This window comes from Mesocricetus auratus, unplaced genomic scaffold, assembly GCF_017639785.1.
Source record: "Mesocricetus auratus isolate SY011 unplaced genomic scaffold, BCM_Maur_2.0 Super-Scaffold_100011, whole genome shotgun sequence".
Lineage (NCBI taxonomy): Eukaryota > Metazoa > Chordata > Mammalia > Rodentia > Cricetidae > Mesocricetus > Mesocricetus auratus.
The window spans coordinates 49301163-49319588 of record NW_024429195.1 but is presented as its reverse complement, the minus strand read 5'-3'; the positions used below and the strand labels follow the sequence as shown (position 1 = coordinate 49319588).

At 43.2% G+C, this 18426-nt stretch overlaps 1 protein-coding gene across 3 annotated transcripts in view; it reads right to left on the bottom strand.

Annotated features, from left to right (window-relative positions):
• The window catches only part of Srgap1 (SLIT-ROBO Rho GTPase activating protein 1), a 239315-nt gene that overhangs the window by 74987 nt on the left and 145902 nt on the right, over positions 1-18426 (bottom strand). For all 3 annotated transcript variants that reach the window (XM_040754798.1, XM_040754797.1, XM_040754799.1), the window contains 2 exons: positions 5101-5283; positions 4496-4624 (listed from right to left, as the gene is read on the bottom strand). In XM_040754798.1, the coding sequence (XP_040610732.1) occupies positions 4496-4624; positions 5101-5283 (312 nt within the window). The remainder of the gene's footprint in view (positions 1-4495; positions 4625-5100; positions 5284-18426) is intronic.

Below are 18426 nucleotides of genomic sequence, written 5' to 3'. Positions count from 1 at the left end.
GCCCACTCCTGCTCTTTCTCTCCACCATTTCTCTGAGGAGGCAGACAGAACTCTGTCTCTTTGTCTTCCCCCCTCTTTCTCTCTGTTCCCCCTCTCTCCCTTCCCCCACACCCTCCCCTTCCCCAATAAAACTTTACTACACTTAGGCCTATGACACACTGGAATAAACTTTTAATGCCTTCGGGTAATCAAACTCATTTCAGTTTTTAAGCAGCCCTTAAAAATTGCAATGAAGCTGGGTGGTGGTGCAAACCTTTAATCCCAGCACTCGGGAGGCAGAGGCAGGCGGATCTCTGTGAGTTTCAGGCCAGCCTGGTCTCCAGAGCGAGTTCCAGGACAGCTAGGGCTGTTACACAGAAAAACCCTGTCTGAAAAAATGAAAAAAAAATCACAATGGATTTAAATCATACCAAAATTAGTCTATATGATTGCTACGATGTGCTAACCCACTGAACAGGATCTCTATAATCTTTCTAATAAGAATTCAGGGCTAATGGGAAACAGAGTGTCTCTCTCTGGCAGGGTTTCACAGATAACTCTCAACAGCATCGTGTTGGGGGGGGGTGGAAATCTGACTAATTAAGGAGCCTGAACTCTGAATAAGTTGCTTTCTAATGAAGCATAGGTCCCAAGAAACAAAAAGATAAGGCTAAAAGCTTTAGCATAACTGATTATTCAGAAATGATAAACTAAAGGCAGCGGGGGCTCTATGCTGCAATCTAATTTCAGTCTCATTCTGTGTAAATGGCCAGGAAAGCATGTGTGACAGATATCCGTATGCAGAAAATTGGCCAGAGCAGGGGATTATCTCCTGGAAATACTCCACGAGAAAGGCTGAGCCTTCAAGCTTCTAAGTGAGCCTCAACCTTTCTAGGGAGAAGCTAGGAAACAGAACTTTACTGAAATAATGACAACTAATTATTACTGGGCATGTCCTTGGTGACAAGGGACCAATAGTATTTTATCATTGAGGACTTAGTTTCTGTGATACATCTTACAAGTGTGGATTTATCTGGAAAGACTCAGTTATTTCTAAGAATTCTAAATTTACAGAATGGTGGATTTGACTATAGATTAGGGAATCCTGCCGTTAAGTACTTAGCTGAGCATAGTGGTGCACGCTTTTAATCCCAGCACGCTGGAGGCAGAGGCAGGCAGCAGATCTCTGTGAGTTCAAGGTCAATCTGGTCTTCATAGCAAGCTCCAGGCCTGCCAGACTGCATTCTTGGCTGAGATTGCTCAGTGAGTAAAGCACTTGTTGCTCAGGTCCAAGGACCAGAGTCTGCATCCCTAGGACACACAGAATGTTGCATCCATGGCTAGGTCAAATGTAGAGACAGGGGACTCTCTGGAAGCCCATGGGCCAGTGAGCCTGGTAAATGCAGCAGGGAAAAAAAGACTCTTGTCTAGCGTGTGTGTAGGAAGTACAGCAAGTCTGGGTTCTATCAGTGATAACCTCAGGTGCATGAGCACGGTGCTTCCATCATGGCTTGAAGAGTTTTAAATTTTCTATAGTCTACATGTGCTGGTCCTGAACTAATAAAATAACTTAAAACACACATTGTATGGAAAATCATTGACTTTCTGTCATATGAAGAAACCTACTTATGACCATCTGTCATAGCGAATTTATTAAACATGGACGTGAGAAGAGATGGGTGAACTGAAGATTTTGTTTTAATAAAAAGGCCTGCCTCTTCAATTCTCTGCCTTTATGATGCTACGACTTACTAAGATGTATTTACTGACTTTCATGTCATTTCAACTGTGAGTTAAAGACCCTGTAAAGCAAGTCTCCCCATGAATATCAGATAGCACAGAATATAATGTACATCGTTAAATAAACTCACATAGCATAAAGGATTCAAGGGACCTTTGCATAATAATCAAGCTGTTTCTTTTCTACCAGTAAGGGTCAAGTTTAATGGGTTTTAGGATAACTATGATTATATGCAAAAAAAGGGATCTTACAAAGTAAGCAGCCATTTTAAAAGGTCCACATTCACGGGGCCTTAAAAAAAGTGAACCAGGAAAATTATTCTCTTTCATCTTAGAGTGTTCAGTTTTAGCAGACTCTGACAGCCAACCAATTTCATGTCATTTTTTTCAAAACTCCATATTTAAGTCATGACTTCTGGGAATCGCTCACATTCTTTAATTTAAGGTTGATCTTTAAAAGTCTAACTTTTGAGAAGATTGAAAATCACTTGGCACGTTTAACCGCTATCTATTTAGAGCAGAGTCAATTATATCTGGAGGTTAAAAACATCTGAGTTTGGGGTCTGGGGAGATGGCTCATTAGGCAAAGGGCCTGCTGCTCAAGCATGAAGACTAGAGTTTGGTTCTCCAGCGCCCATAGGAAAAGGGCAGACACAGCAGTGTGTGCCTGAAATTCCGGCACTGGGGAGGAAGACCCCTGGGGCTTGTTGACTGGCTGTCTTAGTCCCCGGTCTGTTGCTGTGAAGAGACACGACGACCAAGGCAACTCTTATAAAAGAAAACATTTCATTGGAGGCTGGCTTACAGTTTCAGAGGGTCAGTCCATTAGCATCATGGCAGAATGCTGGAGAAGTGGCCGAGAGCTACATCCTGATCGGCAGGCTGAGGGAGGGAACTTGGGACTGCCATGGGCTTTTTGAAACCTCACAGACACACTTCCTCCAACAAGGTCACACCTCCTCCAAGAAGGCCACGCCTCTTAGTCCTTCTAATCCTTTCAAATAGTGCTACTCCATGACGACCAAACAGTCAAGCCCTTCAGTCTTCCTCCCATGAAGTTCCCACAGTCTTCAAAACACACACTGGGCGAAATCGTTACTCCCTTCAAACCCTTCACTGGCTTCTTAGCGCACTGAGCAGAGTCCAGACCCTGCACTGACTTGGTGTCTGTCAGTCTCTTGCTGCCCTCACCTCCAAACACACCATTTTCACTCGCTGAGATCCAACGAGACTGTCTACTTTCAGGATCGCACTAGCACCTTGTGCTTGCAGAGAGGCGCACATCAGCCTCCAGAACAGACCTCCGCCTCTGTAGCCTTCATCCAGCCAGAGCTTCTGTGTGTGTGTGGGAGGGGGGAGGATTCTGCCCTTGCATTGGGTGCTGTGTATCTCCCATCTGATTACTTTTTGGCTCAAATATCAGGACTTTCCCAGCCAAAAACACTCATGGCAATATCTTACATTTCTTTTTGCTTGGTTGATTTGAGACAGGGTCTCACTATGTCACCTGGACTGGCCTGGAACGGAACTCACTTTGTAGACAAAGTTTATCTCGAATTCACAGAGATCAATCTGCCTCTGCCTCCCCAGTACTGGGACTAAAGGTGTGTTCCACTATGCTTGGCTATCTTATATTTTTTTTACAGTGCTATCAGTACTAATTTTAAACATGTACACACATCACACACAGACCCCTCCACACACATATAGACAGGCACACATATATGCACATCAGTTTATAGTTTGTCTCAACACATATGTAAAGAACACAATGACAAGGACTTTGTTTTCTTCACTGGAAGAATCCCAGTGTCAAGAATAATGTTTGAGTGAGGTTATCCACAGCTCTTTAGTCCCAGACAGCACTATTAGCTGTGGACTGTGCTCTTAGCAGTGACTTAAGCACTTAGCTCATGGGTGTTTAAGCAACATGTTCAAGGCCCTAGAAACCTTAGCATGTGTTTATAAATATGTATTTATTGCATATGCTTACATTTATTTATATATGCATATACTTATGAATTTCTATATCAAGGGACTGGGATGTAGCTGTGAGGTCTTGGGTTTGTTCCCTAGCACTGACAAAATAATAATGCAAAACCAACCTAGAAAAGAAGTGCTCAGTGTGGGTTTGGTACTTGTAGGAAGGAAATTCTTTGCAATATGTGCAGTTTTTCTCTTGTCAAAACTGGCTTAGCCTTCGAGGGCACATGCTGCACGTATACACATGCAGGCAAAGACACTCATGCATATAAAAGTGAATCAAATCTGAATTTCAGATAGTAAGGACTGTGTGTGGGTTGTGGCTTCTTAGAGTTTTCTTTTGTTTTCTACAGTGCTGGAGATCAAACTTAGGGCTTCACACATGCTGGGGTAAGGATCTACACCACAGCAATAGCCCCAGGCTTCACACAGGCTAGAGCAATGATTTACCCCTCAGCAAATAGTCTCAGGGCTCCCTACATGCTAGGGTAACAGCCCCAGCCCAGTAAATTAGTTTGAGATGATACAGTTAGACTAGTACCACAGCATAGTTTGAAAACCGTTTTCTATCCTTTCTGGCTGAGTCCCCCAGGATAACAACTTGCCATTAGCAGTTTTAGTTTGCAATTATGCTTCATCCTATGCGTCTTACAGCTGACCATGTCAAAGTATCATTCGTGGTTTTGTTGGATTTTTTTCTGAGCACTACATAAAATGCATTATTCCAATAAATGATGGTGTTTTTTCTCATTAATGGATGACAGCTGGTGTGTACAAACCTTCGAGTACTTACATCAATTAAGTCCGAGAGATCGTGAATATAATACTTGAACACGGAGGCATTGGTTGCCTCGAGTGTTAGGAGATATTCGTTCCGTGCTTTAATCGACTTCAGCTTATTTTCCGAGTATTTTGCTTGTCTCTGGTAATTAAGATGACACAGGCATCAGGAAGGAAGGCCAAGTCTTTTTAGTAAGACAGAAACTCACTCGGGTTTTCATTAATGTCAGCAATTTATTCCACTATAAAAGCTATCCTCCAGGGACTTTGTGGAACGTACATTTTGAGTGCAACTTAAATAACAAACTAAAGTTCCCCGGCTCTGGGAATAACAACGATGTTTTTGGGCTCCAGGCCCATTTTCACTGAACTCTTTGTTAATACTCCAGTACTCCAGATTTGTCCTAAATACTTGGCATTCACCACGCAATGATGTCCAGCTGTTATGACATAATTTCATGTGTCTTGAACATCCTTCATCCCCACGGGAGGAAATGCATGTCTTTTCACAGTAATTCACCATGTGTGTCTATTGTTGGCATATCAGCGCTTTTTAGGACTGTCTTGTCTCCTCAGATGAGGAACCCAGGACTCTGCAATGTAGCTTTTCACACCTACCTTTTCCTTCATTTTTTCAATTTTCTTTACAGAGCTACGCCGTTGATGCCTCTCTTCTAGTCTGATATGGAAGACGGGATCGCCGGACCGCCCGATTTGCTTCTCCTCTTGTTTCTCGGCTTCTTTGAGTTTGCTCTCTGCACTGATGCTCTCTGCGTGGTACATGTGGTACGTCTTCATCACCTGTGAAAAGTGACCCAGATTGTTAGCCTCTGCCTGCAGCTTTCCCAGTGAACAGGACCTGCTATAAGGTGTACATGTTAAAAAACACCGCCTCCCGACTGGTGGGGGTAGGGGGTAAAGCCAGACTGAATTTTGATTCCTGCTTCTGTACAATTCACCTGCGGGGAAGAGTCACTCAGGGGACACTCTCTGATGAAAAAATGATTTACAGAGGCTTATGTGTGGCTTTTCTACCTATGCAAACTTCTCTTACGTGCGAAAAGCGTGCTCCCCACATCTCCTCTATGTCATGAATTGGCAGCATTGCCTGTCTATTCTCAGATACGTTTTTACCCGAACCAACTCCACATCACTACAAGCCTCACTTAAAGGACTTCTATCGAGCCGGGCGTTGGTGGCGCACGCCTTTAATCCCAGTACTCGGGAGGCAGAGGCAGAGGCAGGCGGAGCTCTGTGAGTTCGAGACCAGCCTGGACTACCAAGCGAGTTCCAGGACAGCCTCCAAAGCCACAGAGAAACCCTGTCTCGAAAAACCAAAAAAAAAAAAAAAAAAAAAGGACTTCTATCGAACAAAATCTATTTGTCAAGATACCGACATAAATATTAAGGTTCATACATAGTGAGACTCACAGTATAAAAATGGTTTCTCTGTTCACAGAGGAATACTTTCTATTCGGTGTGGAAAAACAAATGATACAAAAAGGAGGTTACAAAAACAAACGGAAAGCAATGACAACACTGTAAAGATCTGGCATATAGTCAAACGCATACCCTGCATTTTAAAATACCACATGTTATTTCTCCTGTCAAAATCTGGGATCAACCAACCTAAATAATTTTAATGGGTTTTAAAATAAATATATTGTGGTGTAGTATTTGTTAGAATGGGTGTGGGCATGTGTGCAGGGGTGTGTGTGTGTGTGTGTGTGTGTGTGTGTGTGTGTGTGTGTGTGTGTGTGTGTAGGCCAGGACTGAGTGTTTTTTCCTCACAGGCTCTCCTACTCTTATGCTTTCAAGATGGGGCCTCTTAGCAAACCTCAAATTCAGTGATTTGGCTAGCCTTACTGGCCTGTGAGTTTCAGGGCTCACCCCTTGCAATGCTGGGATTCCAGGCATCCCTCCCGTGAACAGCCTCTTAAATGTTACATGGGTTCTTGGGGACCGAGCTCAGGTCTTCCTTGACTGAGCCAACTCTCCATCTGAATCACCAAATGTTGTAAAATGCATGTTTAAGGCTGTGCAGAGAGTCCCTAAGCGCCTGGACCATACTCGACTAACTTGCTACTGTTGGCTGTGTTAGGATTGGGTTATGTCAAAACCTTCCTGTGTACACTGTCTTATCTTGGGAACAACATATCCAATTAGTCTGTTAGTAAAATTTAGGAATAAATGGAACACAAAAAGTTTTACAGTACATTTTTTCTATGGATATGATAAGTTCACATACTAAATCTTCAATTATTAAAAAACCTTGGGTACATTACTGTTACAAAAATGTTCATGAACACACTTGTGGCCACCTAGGACAATTTCCTTAAGGCTAAACTGTCGTGTTAGGAAAATTGTGTACATGTTTTTGTCTGACTTTGAAATGCACTGCTAAGTTTATACTCTTTAATTAAAGAAAAAAAAAACAAGTTGATTTACAATCTCTCAAAGTACTCCAAATAACTAGCCTAGATATTTAGTAAACATCTTTCTGGATAATAAATCTATGTGTTATTCTTTAAATTAATTAAAAATATTATGTGTTGTGTATGTGCGGCTGCCCCAGGCAGCTAGAGGCATTGGGACTCGCTGGAACTGTAGTTATGAGCAGGTATAGGCTCCCTTCCACGGTGGCTCAGAACTGAACCTGGGTCCTCTTCAAGAACTGTGTTTTCAACTCTCCAGTCTTAGTGCTCATTGCTCTTATAATAATATCTATTTATAATTTCCATGTTGCTACCTATAGAAGAAAAGTAGTAAGGTTTTAAGAAATTTCCCCTGAAAATGACAGTTTCCTCATATAATTTTAATGCTGTATGCAGGGTTAGGTATCTGGGAAAACTCAAAAGGCTTGTACTTTGTGTACAATTACATTTGCTAAGAGAAATAATACCCATAGGCGTGATGCTTCAAATACAACCGAGGACGTCTGCATTTGCAGGAGGAGGATTTTGTTTCACTCACTAATAACCAAGTTATCCAGAGTTAATTTTGTAACTAAGGTATAGTTGGTCAGGAGTTGAGGTAAAAGTAATGTTTTAATGTAATAAACCTCCCTTTTCTCATTTGGAAAGATGAGTTTTAAAATAGGTTGAAACCTGGATGTCTCATTGGAATAAATGAACTCATTTAAGTGGAGCCATACAAAACCATTGTTTCTCTAGGCTGGAAGAAAAGGTAGGAAGTGAACACTTCATTGAGATCCAGCAGCGCACTCTCAGGACGACTGTCTGGGAGAGTAAAACCTGGGGCCAGTGGGGATTCTTGCTACGGTCATCTGTGATCATCTCTTTAAATCCGTGCAAAGTCCATACCGAGCAAATCAGAATAAAGCTTAACTACCCCGGTGCTACTGGAAAGTTGTCTGTTTATAATAATTACTAGACCTGGAGGAAGTCTGGTTGGCCACTCTAGTTTGAAAGCAAAGAAAATAGCATTAGGAAGCAGCTGGGCAGCTAGGGAATAAAAAGGGAGTCACCCCGCAGCTGGGCAAACAGCGAAGTCAATGAATCGACTACACACCTTGCGTTTCAAGGCTGGGCTCTGTTTATATTCCCTGCCTGGAGTAAACCCACATACCATCTAGGCCCCTGTGCCAGTTCCATCTTAAAATGACAGCATAAGAATAATTCCACACATGTACACATACTCCACTCTCAGAACTGCTTAGCTCTCTACTTTCCCTGCTCATACAAAGTTAGAAACAACAGCACCCGCCCGCCCCAACTGGAGGAATGGGCAGCCTAAACAGTGCTGGGCATCTGAGGATTTCTTTTTAAGGCACCACTAAGAAAAAGACCCGTCTTTGTAAGTCTTGTGTTACCTGGTTACTGAGGGCTAGATTAAGCACGTTTAATTTGCACAAACTAAGCAAAGTGTACAATAAAGTAGCCTGAGCCTAGTTCTAGCATGGTGTGTGATAAAGGGGCACACTTGAGTCTGAACTATAAGATAGCATGAGTGTGTGTGTGTGTGTGTGTGTGTGTGTGTGACCATAATGGAAGCTTAGCGTGATAGTTCAGGGTCATGTTACCTAGTTCAACAAACAACTTTCTTTGTTTGCCTTCCCAGTTCGACTCAGGGTTTCCACTCTTCTCTTAAGTGTTAAGTGTTAGGGTGAATGAATTATTACTATTATTATTGTTATTATTATTATTATTATTTGGTTTTTCGAGACAAGGTTTTTCTGTGTAGCTTTGGAGCCTGTTCTGGAACTAGCTCTTGTAGACCAGGCTGGCCTCAAACTCACATCAATCCACCTGCCTCTGCCTCCCAAGTGCTGGGATTAAAGGTGTGTGCCACCACTGCCCGCTAAGGGGTGAATGAATTTTTAAATGGGGAGGAAAAAAATCCTCAAAGCCTTTTAAGAAATCTAACTGCAGATAATGAACACAGGTACAAATTGCATGATTCATAATGGAAGTTGACAGAAACCAAATGTGCTTGTAGTTAAAACAGCACACAGCCCCCCCGCTTTTCAGAGAGAAAAAAGAACTTTTATATTTTTTGAGGTGCAGTTCGAACAGGCATGGCAAGGAAAATATCAGCTTTTCCTTCGGCTAATGCGAACATACCCTTTACATACCAAATGACCCCGTGGGCATATATCTATTTAAATGTAGTCTCAGAGCACATTTCTCCACTTTAATTCTTTTCTACTAAAAGCTGATGCATACAATCAGCAAACTGGAGTTAACCGTAGAGAAAAAACAGTCCAGTAGGACTCTATCCTGAGTGTTGTGGATCAGTGTGTGTGCTGTGTGTGCGCTGTGTGAGCGTGTACGGCATGTGCCTGTGCAGGTGCACTTGTGGGGACCAGAGGATCGCACACAGCATCCACTTCTATTACTTCTCACCTCTCTTCCTTGAGACAGGGACTCCCACGGGACCCGGAGCTGGATCAGAAGGCAGCAAGCCCCAGCCATCAAGCCCCAGCCATCCTTCTGTCTCCGCTCTCCCACAGGGTCAGGGTAACAGGTGCATGTGTGAGTGATCACACTGAGCTTTTATGTAGTCCTGGGGATTTTTCCTTAGGCCTTAGCCACTGAGCCATCTCCCCAGGCCCATATTATGTAAATTTTTTGTGAGCCTGGGAAATTTTACATCATGACTTTTGCATAGATACTGCTGTTTTTTTTCCTTATTGAAAGGCCCAAGACACTTACCCGACACTACCCTTGTATTTTAAGTCATAATAGTTAAAACATCTGTCCTATATTTTAATATTCCATATAAGAAGTTATTGCACATCTGAAAGTGACTTGCATGTTGGAGAAGACTATAGTTTCAACTTTGACTTCTGGCTCAGAAGTTAGAAACATGGATGGGAACAATGGATCACCAGTAAATTACTCAGGTTGGAGATTATTAAATACCTTCCTGCTTACCTTACAGAGTTATTGTGGATTCCACAGTATGTGTCAACAATTATTAAACTTTACTGAGTATATACTATGTATATATCTATGTTTACAACATATACACCGTCAGTTATGATATGTGCACATACACACATATGTATTTAGCCTCTTAAGCACTAGAAAATGCTTACTACCTGCTAGATAGCGTTCTAAGTGCCTTGCTAATTTTTCTAGTCACTCTTTGAGAGGTATATTCATTTTTAACCCTTGCTAATATTTCGACGCATCCTCCTCTAAGGCGAATTTAAATCCCGTTTCCTGTTCTATAGGTGGAATTTAAATCCCGTTTCCTGTTCTATGGGTGGAAAAACCTTTTTCTTCCAACTATCTCGACTTACTTATTGATGGTGCTCATACTGCCTGCCATGCGTTACAGATTCCATGTGTCATCCAGTATCATGGCTTATCTTGTCAAATCAGGTAGGATACCAATAAGAGAGTCCTGTGTGCCTCCAGAGCCTTAATTCTACCTCAGACACAAGGCAGATAATGGAGACATCTGACGAGGAACAACGAAGGCCGAGAGCTAATGACTGAGGTATGCCTGGCACCTTTTTCATCCCCAGCATCCAAACTAGCACACCGCTAAACACCTGAGATTAGATGAGGGTTAGGTTCAAAACCATCTGTGGAATACAGTGTTGGTTACTTTTCTGTTGCTGTGATGAAACACCGTGACCAAAAGTGCATTGTGGGAGAAAGAGTTTAATTTTGTTTTAGGGTTCCAGAGAGATAAGAGTCTGTGATAGCGGGGAGAGACATACCGGCAAGGCAAGCAAGCATGGTGGCAGCAGCAGGAGTCTGAGATCCGAAGCTTTGAACCCTCGAAGCTGACCACCTGTGCTGCACTTCCTCTGGCAAGGGACCACCTCCCACTAACCTCTCCAAATGAAGCCACCAACAGGGGACCAAGTGAGAAACCATCTGCACCTATGGGGGACATTTCTCATTCAAGTCACCACAAAGAGTTAGAATGAGAATTGTGGGCCCCTCTGAATAATATGAATTCTGGTTTGTACTGGTTTGGCAAGGGAAGAAGATGGCGTCAAATATGTTTCTGACAGTAATTATTTCCTAACTCCACAGCCATTGGTCACCAAAAGTTCTGAGAAACATGAGCCAACATTCCGTGTGAAACACACACACACACACACACACACACACACACACACATGCACGCATGCATGCACACACACGGCTCCAATTGTAACTGAGTTTCTGCAAGTCATCATTCGAACGGGCCCACCGCTGGGAGCACAGCTTTGGAAGTCCATCACTGTTGTTTCACAGGAAGCACTAAGGCTCAAGGTGAAGGATGGGCCACTGAGACACCTTCAGCTGCACCAGAAACTTAAGCTTGGGAAGCCAGAGCCCTCCAGGGGCTTCGGGAGCCTTAGCCTCCTGAGTTCGGCCTCCACTCAGCCATGCTGTGATGATGAACCTTACTCAGGGATATCTATCATTCTAGTGACTTTAATTAGCTCCCAAACTGATTATTGATCAATCATCAAGGGCTCATTAGGGAGGAAAGCTCAGAATTCTCTGGCAGTGCGGGGCTGACATATAGAGACGCATGTGCTTCTGTGTCGATTGCTACATTTGAATTCAAGGGAGGTGTTTGTCATGTTCAAAATGCTAAACTGAACAGTAATTTTAAAATGTTAATATTAATTACAATTACTTTATAAGACTTTGCTCCTTTAATAAAACCATTTAGTGAAAAATGGGCAATTTGGCTTACAAAGGATAAATTATTTTATGCCTCATTAAAAAGAAAATGTTTCTATTTGTAATGAGAGAAAACGGTACAAATTAATCTTAATCTGAGCCTGAGCTACTTTCAGCAGTTATTCGAGCAGTTTCTAATTTAAGGCTTTGAGTCATGGCCAAGCATTACTGGTTCTATTCATCTCCAAGGGCTTTCTGATGAGCATGTATACTCAGCCCAAACCTCTCCAGCCCCTTCTGTGTGCCACAGAGAATCCTTGTCCTGTGTCTTCATTAATATATCACTTCATCACGTGGTCAGTGCTATATAACACATATACGACCACATGTGATGTTTTATTCTCATTTATATTAGCTGCTTTTAGCATATAAGATACATTTTCCTAAGTACAAAAATAATACTAAAATCTGTACTTCTCATACGAAATTTCATTTTACCTAATAAACTCTTTCTTCAAGGTTATTTCCCATTACTGCAGATTAAGTGTTTCACTGTAGATGGGTAAAGAGGTGGGGGCTAGAGATTTCTTAAAAGCCCAGTTTAGTCAACATCCATTTTACAATCACGATCTGACCCACATTCTTGTAATGCCACAGGGGCATGGCGTCCCCCTCAGTGGCAGTGTGCTTTCGCCCACACACCCCTTCCGTGTGGAGTGTCTTCCCCAACTGTCCTTTTTCACTAGAGGAAGATGTGGGTTTCTTTGTGAGGTCTCTGGAAGGGAGGTGTCTCTTCAGTCTGGCCCCTAACCCCGCACATAGGAATGTCCCACTAGAAGGTGCCTGGTTCGGTGCCATCAGCGCTGTGGGCAGTCACCCATTGCCCCCAGGCTTTCATGTCCGCTGAGCCCCCGACCCCTCAAGCCAGTATGCGTGTGACTTGCACACCACAAAGACAACAACCCTGTAGCAGTCTTAGGGCTGAGACGATAACTCTTGGAGTACCTTCCATTTAACTCACTCAGGGCCCAGATTCTGAGATTTCTAGATGAGCGCCTCCATTCTCTTAAGTCCTGCGACGTGGCAAATCCTAGTGCTGCTCTTTGCACATACTTCCAGCAAAGATACCCTCTGTCAAAACAAGCCCACTGTCGTAAAGACAGTTCGTTTTCTTTCTGGGAGACTGATAATTAGGCTCAGGAATCAGGCAGTCAAGTCCAAAGCCTAGTCTTGCTTCTTAGTTTTGGCATCTCTACACCAGGAATAAGAGAAAGCAGAGAGAGGGTCACTGTATATACAAAACAAATATAGCCCGAAGGTCTTGAGATCATAGCCAGCACAGTGAATGCTTAATGCTACTGCAATTAATAAAACGTCTCAACCTTCTTTCATATCTGCTGTGGCCAGGTTTCCTCCATTCTAACATATTTTAGAATCCTACCTCCCAAGGTCATGGGATTAGGGGGACAATCTGGAGTGGTTAAGTCATGGGGGCGGGGTTGTCATAAATGGATTGCTGCCTATACATGAGGTCTTAAACTGGCCCTGCCCACCACATGAGGACATAGTGAGGTGCTATGAGCTAGAAAGAAAGGCCAGGAGGCCCTAAGCAGACAGTGAAACCCATGTATGTTATTATCTTGTACTGCCCTCAGCCCCCAAGTCATGAGAAACGAATTTCTGTTGTTTCTGATCCAACAGAGTTTTGTTACAGCAGGCCCAAACAGAATCAGTCACAGTAACTATATTACAAATCCACAAGTGCCCTAACCCAGGCAATGCTCACTTGCATATTCCTACACATTTGGGAGAGGCTGTGGAGCAAAGGGATCTTTTTGTTGTTGTTGTTTTGTTTTATGGATCAAAGAAACTGACCTACAAAGAGACTTAATCCTCGTGGAGTAAGTCAGTAACAGAGAGAGCCACTCACAAAGTTTGTGCAGTTTAATCTATTGTTTGTAGATGGAAGACACCTCCACCAGGGCCACCATGAACAGGGGTGGCAGGGGGTAAACACAGTTCTCTTCTCAGGCCTTCACTGTTGTGTGCGTGTGTGCGTGCATGCATGCGTGTGTGTGTGTGTGTGTGTGTGTGTGGTGCGTGCATGTGGGCGACAAAGGTTTATAGATGAAATACTTAACCAAGGACACAAAACACTTGGGATCTAGAAGTCAAAAAACTTCACTCACCCCCAGTGCTGCTGTGACTTTAACAAAAATGGAAAGGCTATAAGGGAATCCTTTTCTTTTGAAGAATGGTCTGAAATTTGACACCCAGCCCCTAAATCTCAAACTGAATGCTTCTCAGTCTGTGTGGAACATGAAAGGGAAGAAGAAAGGACCGTCCTTTGTTAATCTGAGCAAGGAAGCCTTTTGAGTTTTCAGCCTGCTTTTGACTGGAATCTAACTACTTTTTTTTTTAATTCTGTATGTATGCTCGTGTGTGTGTGTGTGTGCGTGCGCGCGCGCGCGCACGTGCACACATGCGAAGGCCAAGGGCCTGTGCCATCTGTCCTCAAAATCTCTCTGTACTTTTTTTTGGGAGACAGCCTCTCCCATTGAATCCCTTTTCGCAGGATGATTTACCAGGTTGGTGGCTCAGCAAGCCCTAGGCAGTCTGGCTCCTCCCAGAGCTGGGATTACAGGCAGAGGGCACTTGCTGTGCTTGGTGTTTCATGTGGGTGCTGGGGAACCACACTCAGGACTTCACGCTTGTGTGGCAACAACGCTCCCCCCTGGGCCATTTCCCCAGACCCTGCCTACAGTTGTCTTGAAGGCGTCCAGGCACCTGTCTTCTTCCCAGATGTGACTCCAGGGGAAATAGATGAATGGGTCATTGCTTTTCCCAGCTTTGACCCTGCTGTTCCCTTCCTTCACTGGATACCCGTGTCTCCCTTATCTCTCCCATTACTGCATCACTGTTGGAGGAAGTCTCTTGCCTGTGGCTCTTAACCCTCACTGCAGTTCTGCCTGTACTGCTCATCTTTTAGTGTATGTTGGTAGTCCCTTCTGCATCCCTGGGGGACAGGTTCCACAATGCCTCACAAAATCAGGGTGTGGATGCTCAAGCCCTTTACATTAAAGGGCCCGGTATTGGCACAGACTCTCTGGATCCCCCCTACATACTACACATCGTCTCTAGATGATTTACACTGTCTAGTGCAATGCAAATGATGGGCGCACACGTGTTAAACGGTGCTACTCACAGAACTGTGATGAGAGCATGGGGTCTATAAATGTTCAGGAGAGATGCCAGGTTTTAGACCATTTTTGACCCATGATTGGTTGACTCCACGTGGATAGGGTGTCCAACTGTCATGGTCTACTTAACTGCATCATCATTAATACAAGGTACAGGATGTGGGTTAAAAGCACAGGCCCAGTCTGGTCTGAGACTTCCTGTTGTCTTGGGCAAAGTGCTTCTGTCTCCCTGCCTCAGCTGCCTGCCAGAAGAGTTTAAAGAGTCATTATGCAAATGGCTCAGGCCAGTGCCAGGAGGAAGGCTACCTGTAATTACAATGGCTCTGTAACTACCCACGTGAAAGCCTGAAAGCCTTGGGAGGCCTCCCCTGCTCTGACACACGCCCACGCCTCAAAGGAACCTGTGTGCCTGTCTGAATTCAAGCCCCGAGTTTCATTTCCAACCTGGCCATGAATTAGTTCTGGGACTTGAGTAAATAATAACTCTGGGTTTTTGGTGATGCACTTCCAAAATGAGGAGTTGCTCATTTCTAGAGATTGATTTAGTACTAAAAATCTATCAGCCGGTGGCATATTCAATCCAGAATGCCACATGGGTTAGAAACCAGGTGCACTTAGGTAGGTTGAAATGGATCACCAGATACGGTTGATTTAGATCTTGATTTCCTTGAAATGGTTTGTTTTCTTTCTACTGAGAATAATTTCTTGTCCATTTTTCAGAAAATAAATTTATTCTATATTGTGGAATGTTTGTCTACACTTTGTGAAGATGTGTCACTGTGATTGGTTTAATAAAGAGCTGAATGGCCAATAGCTAGTCAGCAGAGAATAGGTGGGACTTCTGGGGGAGAAAGAGAATTTTGGGAAGAAAAGAGGTGGAGATACCAGCAAAACTTGAAACAAGTCAAACGTATGGTACAGAAGAGAGGCAACTGAGCCATGTGGCAGAATACAGATTCATAGAAGCAGGTTTATTTGTTATAAGAGCTTAAGCTAAGCTTAAGAGAAAAAGCTAAGGCCATAATTAATAAGAAGTCTCATGTTGTTATTTGTGAGCTGGCTGTCCAAAGAAAGTCCAATTACAATTTTATGTTCTGGTAAGTAGTAAATATATTTGATATTATATTTATGACATATATATTATGTACCTACATACATAGGTTTGAAGAACAATGGCAAGCAAAGTTCAACAATTTAGTTACCCAATTAAAATAAATCCAATTAAGATATCTATCCTTAACAGATTCTAATCATTTAAAAGCCATAATTCTATAGTTTGGAATATAACAATTTAAATAAAATGCTTCATTATTGGCAAATATTCCTAATATGAAAATTCTTTAGTGCTTAAATTTGGGGAGAATAAGTTCATATTGTTCACTTAGACTGTCATAGTTGTGTCTGTGTATTTGCGGTTCAGAAGCACCAACCAAAAATAATGTTCAAATCTCTTTAATAAAATGAAAACTCCTAGCAGGAACTAAGGGGCACTCAGCATCCTTAACTAGCAGAATGTCCTAAACAGTGTCTCTGTAAAGTTGCTACCCAACAACTGTGGTCCAGGACCCAGGCAACACTAACTTTGTAGACTGCAGTCATTTGGGGATGAAAATGAAGCAGGTCAGATTTGCTGACCTCCCTGAAGGCTTGTACACAGACAGCCACATGACACCCACACCTTTTTGTTTCAGTACGAGTAGATTAGCAGCCAAAACCAGGGCAGGAGTAATGGAAAGAGTCCCTTGTCCGTGATCTCTAAAGAGGCTGCTTTTGAAAAATCTTCCCAGGTAACATCAGTGGGCATGTGATATTCCAGCGACGGGTTCCATGTGGGAGATTTCTATATATTCTTTCTTCCTTATTTCCCTCTGTTCAGGGGTTTGCTCTGGGACCCAAAGGAATGAATTTTCTTTTTCATTATAGAAATATATTCTAAGTATTCAAAATGCCCCAAGGTAAAAAAAATACTTCATGGAAAAAAAAGTTCTTTGAATCTCTCTGAGAAAAATCCAATATAAGGCCAGCATCTTGGGCTTTTCGGGAACCTCTAACCTTGCCTGGGGCGTGCTTTGTCAGGAGTCTGTTGGCTCCAATGGGGGGGGGTTCCCGCCACAGTTCTGAGGCCAAATTTTCAAGGAAGGCCTAAAACAACAGCACCACTCCTCTCATCCCCGATAAAACAATAAAGAGAGCTTTGCATTTTAAAGGTTTTGAAGGGTTATGGGCTTATTAAAGCTTATGTTAAGGTCAGGGTGGATGCTGTCCTCACAAGTTTAGGTTCCTGAGAGCCTTTGGGATGATGTCCAGGACAATGTCTATCTGCCATTCATGTTGGCTGGACAAATAGGATTCAACGCAGAAGGAGGAAACAGAGGTGAGTGGATCAGGATGGTGGGTCTCAGCAATAGCCATTGTCTAAACACACATTTGGCACAGGGGATGGACAGCAGCATGGTCGAGCTAAGTGAAAGGCAATGTTTTCAGGTACCCTAAATGGACACACCCTAACACTAAGGTTGAACAGAAAAAGGAATCTGATCTACCAGTTCAGTAACCCACATAATAGTCTCAGAGCTCCATCAAGGCTTTGCAAGAAAACATGTTCTACCTCCGAATTCCTCTGCTCTTCAGGCTGGTCACACACACATGCATGCAGGCATGTACACATGCATGCAGACACAGACAGACACATAAGCAGACATATACACAGACACATGCATGCACACAGGCACATGCACAGAGATGCACACACACACATACACAGACATATACACAGAGATGCACACACACAGATATATACAGAGATACACACACACACACACACACACACACACACACACACACGCACACCATTTCTCCCTCTGGTTCTTTTGGCATCCTCCCTAAGGCAGAGGTCCAGTGGGCATGGATGAGTTTTAGAGGAAGAGCTGGGATTAGACTTTAGATGAGTCACTTACTGTCCGTGTGACCCTAGATCTAATCACTCAGTCTCGGTCCTGCTTGTAAAACTGAGATTCCGTCTGCCCCATTGGAGCCACGGGGCTGCTACATGAAATCAGCATTGAGATGAGCCAGCTCGAAGCTCAGGGTGGGTGACACCCATTTTCTCAGCTCTCTTCCTCATGATTTCATAGACCCTGAGGGTGGATTGCTTCCTTAGCATGGCTAGTCATGCGTGCTCCACTGACACACAAAGTGAGGGAGAATCCATTGCACACAATTAGCCATCAGTTTCATACGTATTTATCCTGGTGTTTGCGGGCATCTCCGTTAGAATTAGTTTACTGCAGACACTAAACCCTGCTCTGTAAAATGCCATAGATCCTTTGGAAGGTAAAGAAGGGTTAGCAGAAGACCAATAATTGTAACTCATAAGTTTATATCATATAACTCAACCTTCTGAGGCTTGGGCACTAGGACTGCAGTCAATTTGGGTCCTCTCACCCCGTGTCATAGGTTCCCTTGCCCAGTTCCCTAGAACACTCCTATTACTACTGATTTGGTTTTCTTAAGTAAGCTACCTACCTCCCTGGTTTCTTTCACAAAAATTCACTCTAAAAACAAACAAAACCCCAAAACAACAACAAAAAACACTTATAACCTCTAAATCTACTGAAACCCCCACCCCCAATTGAGATTGTCAACTG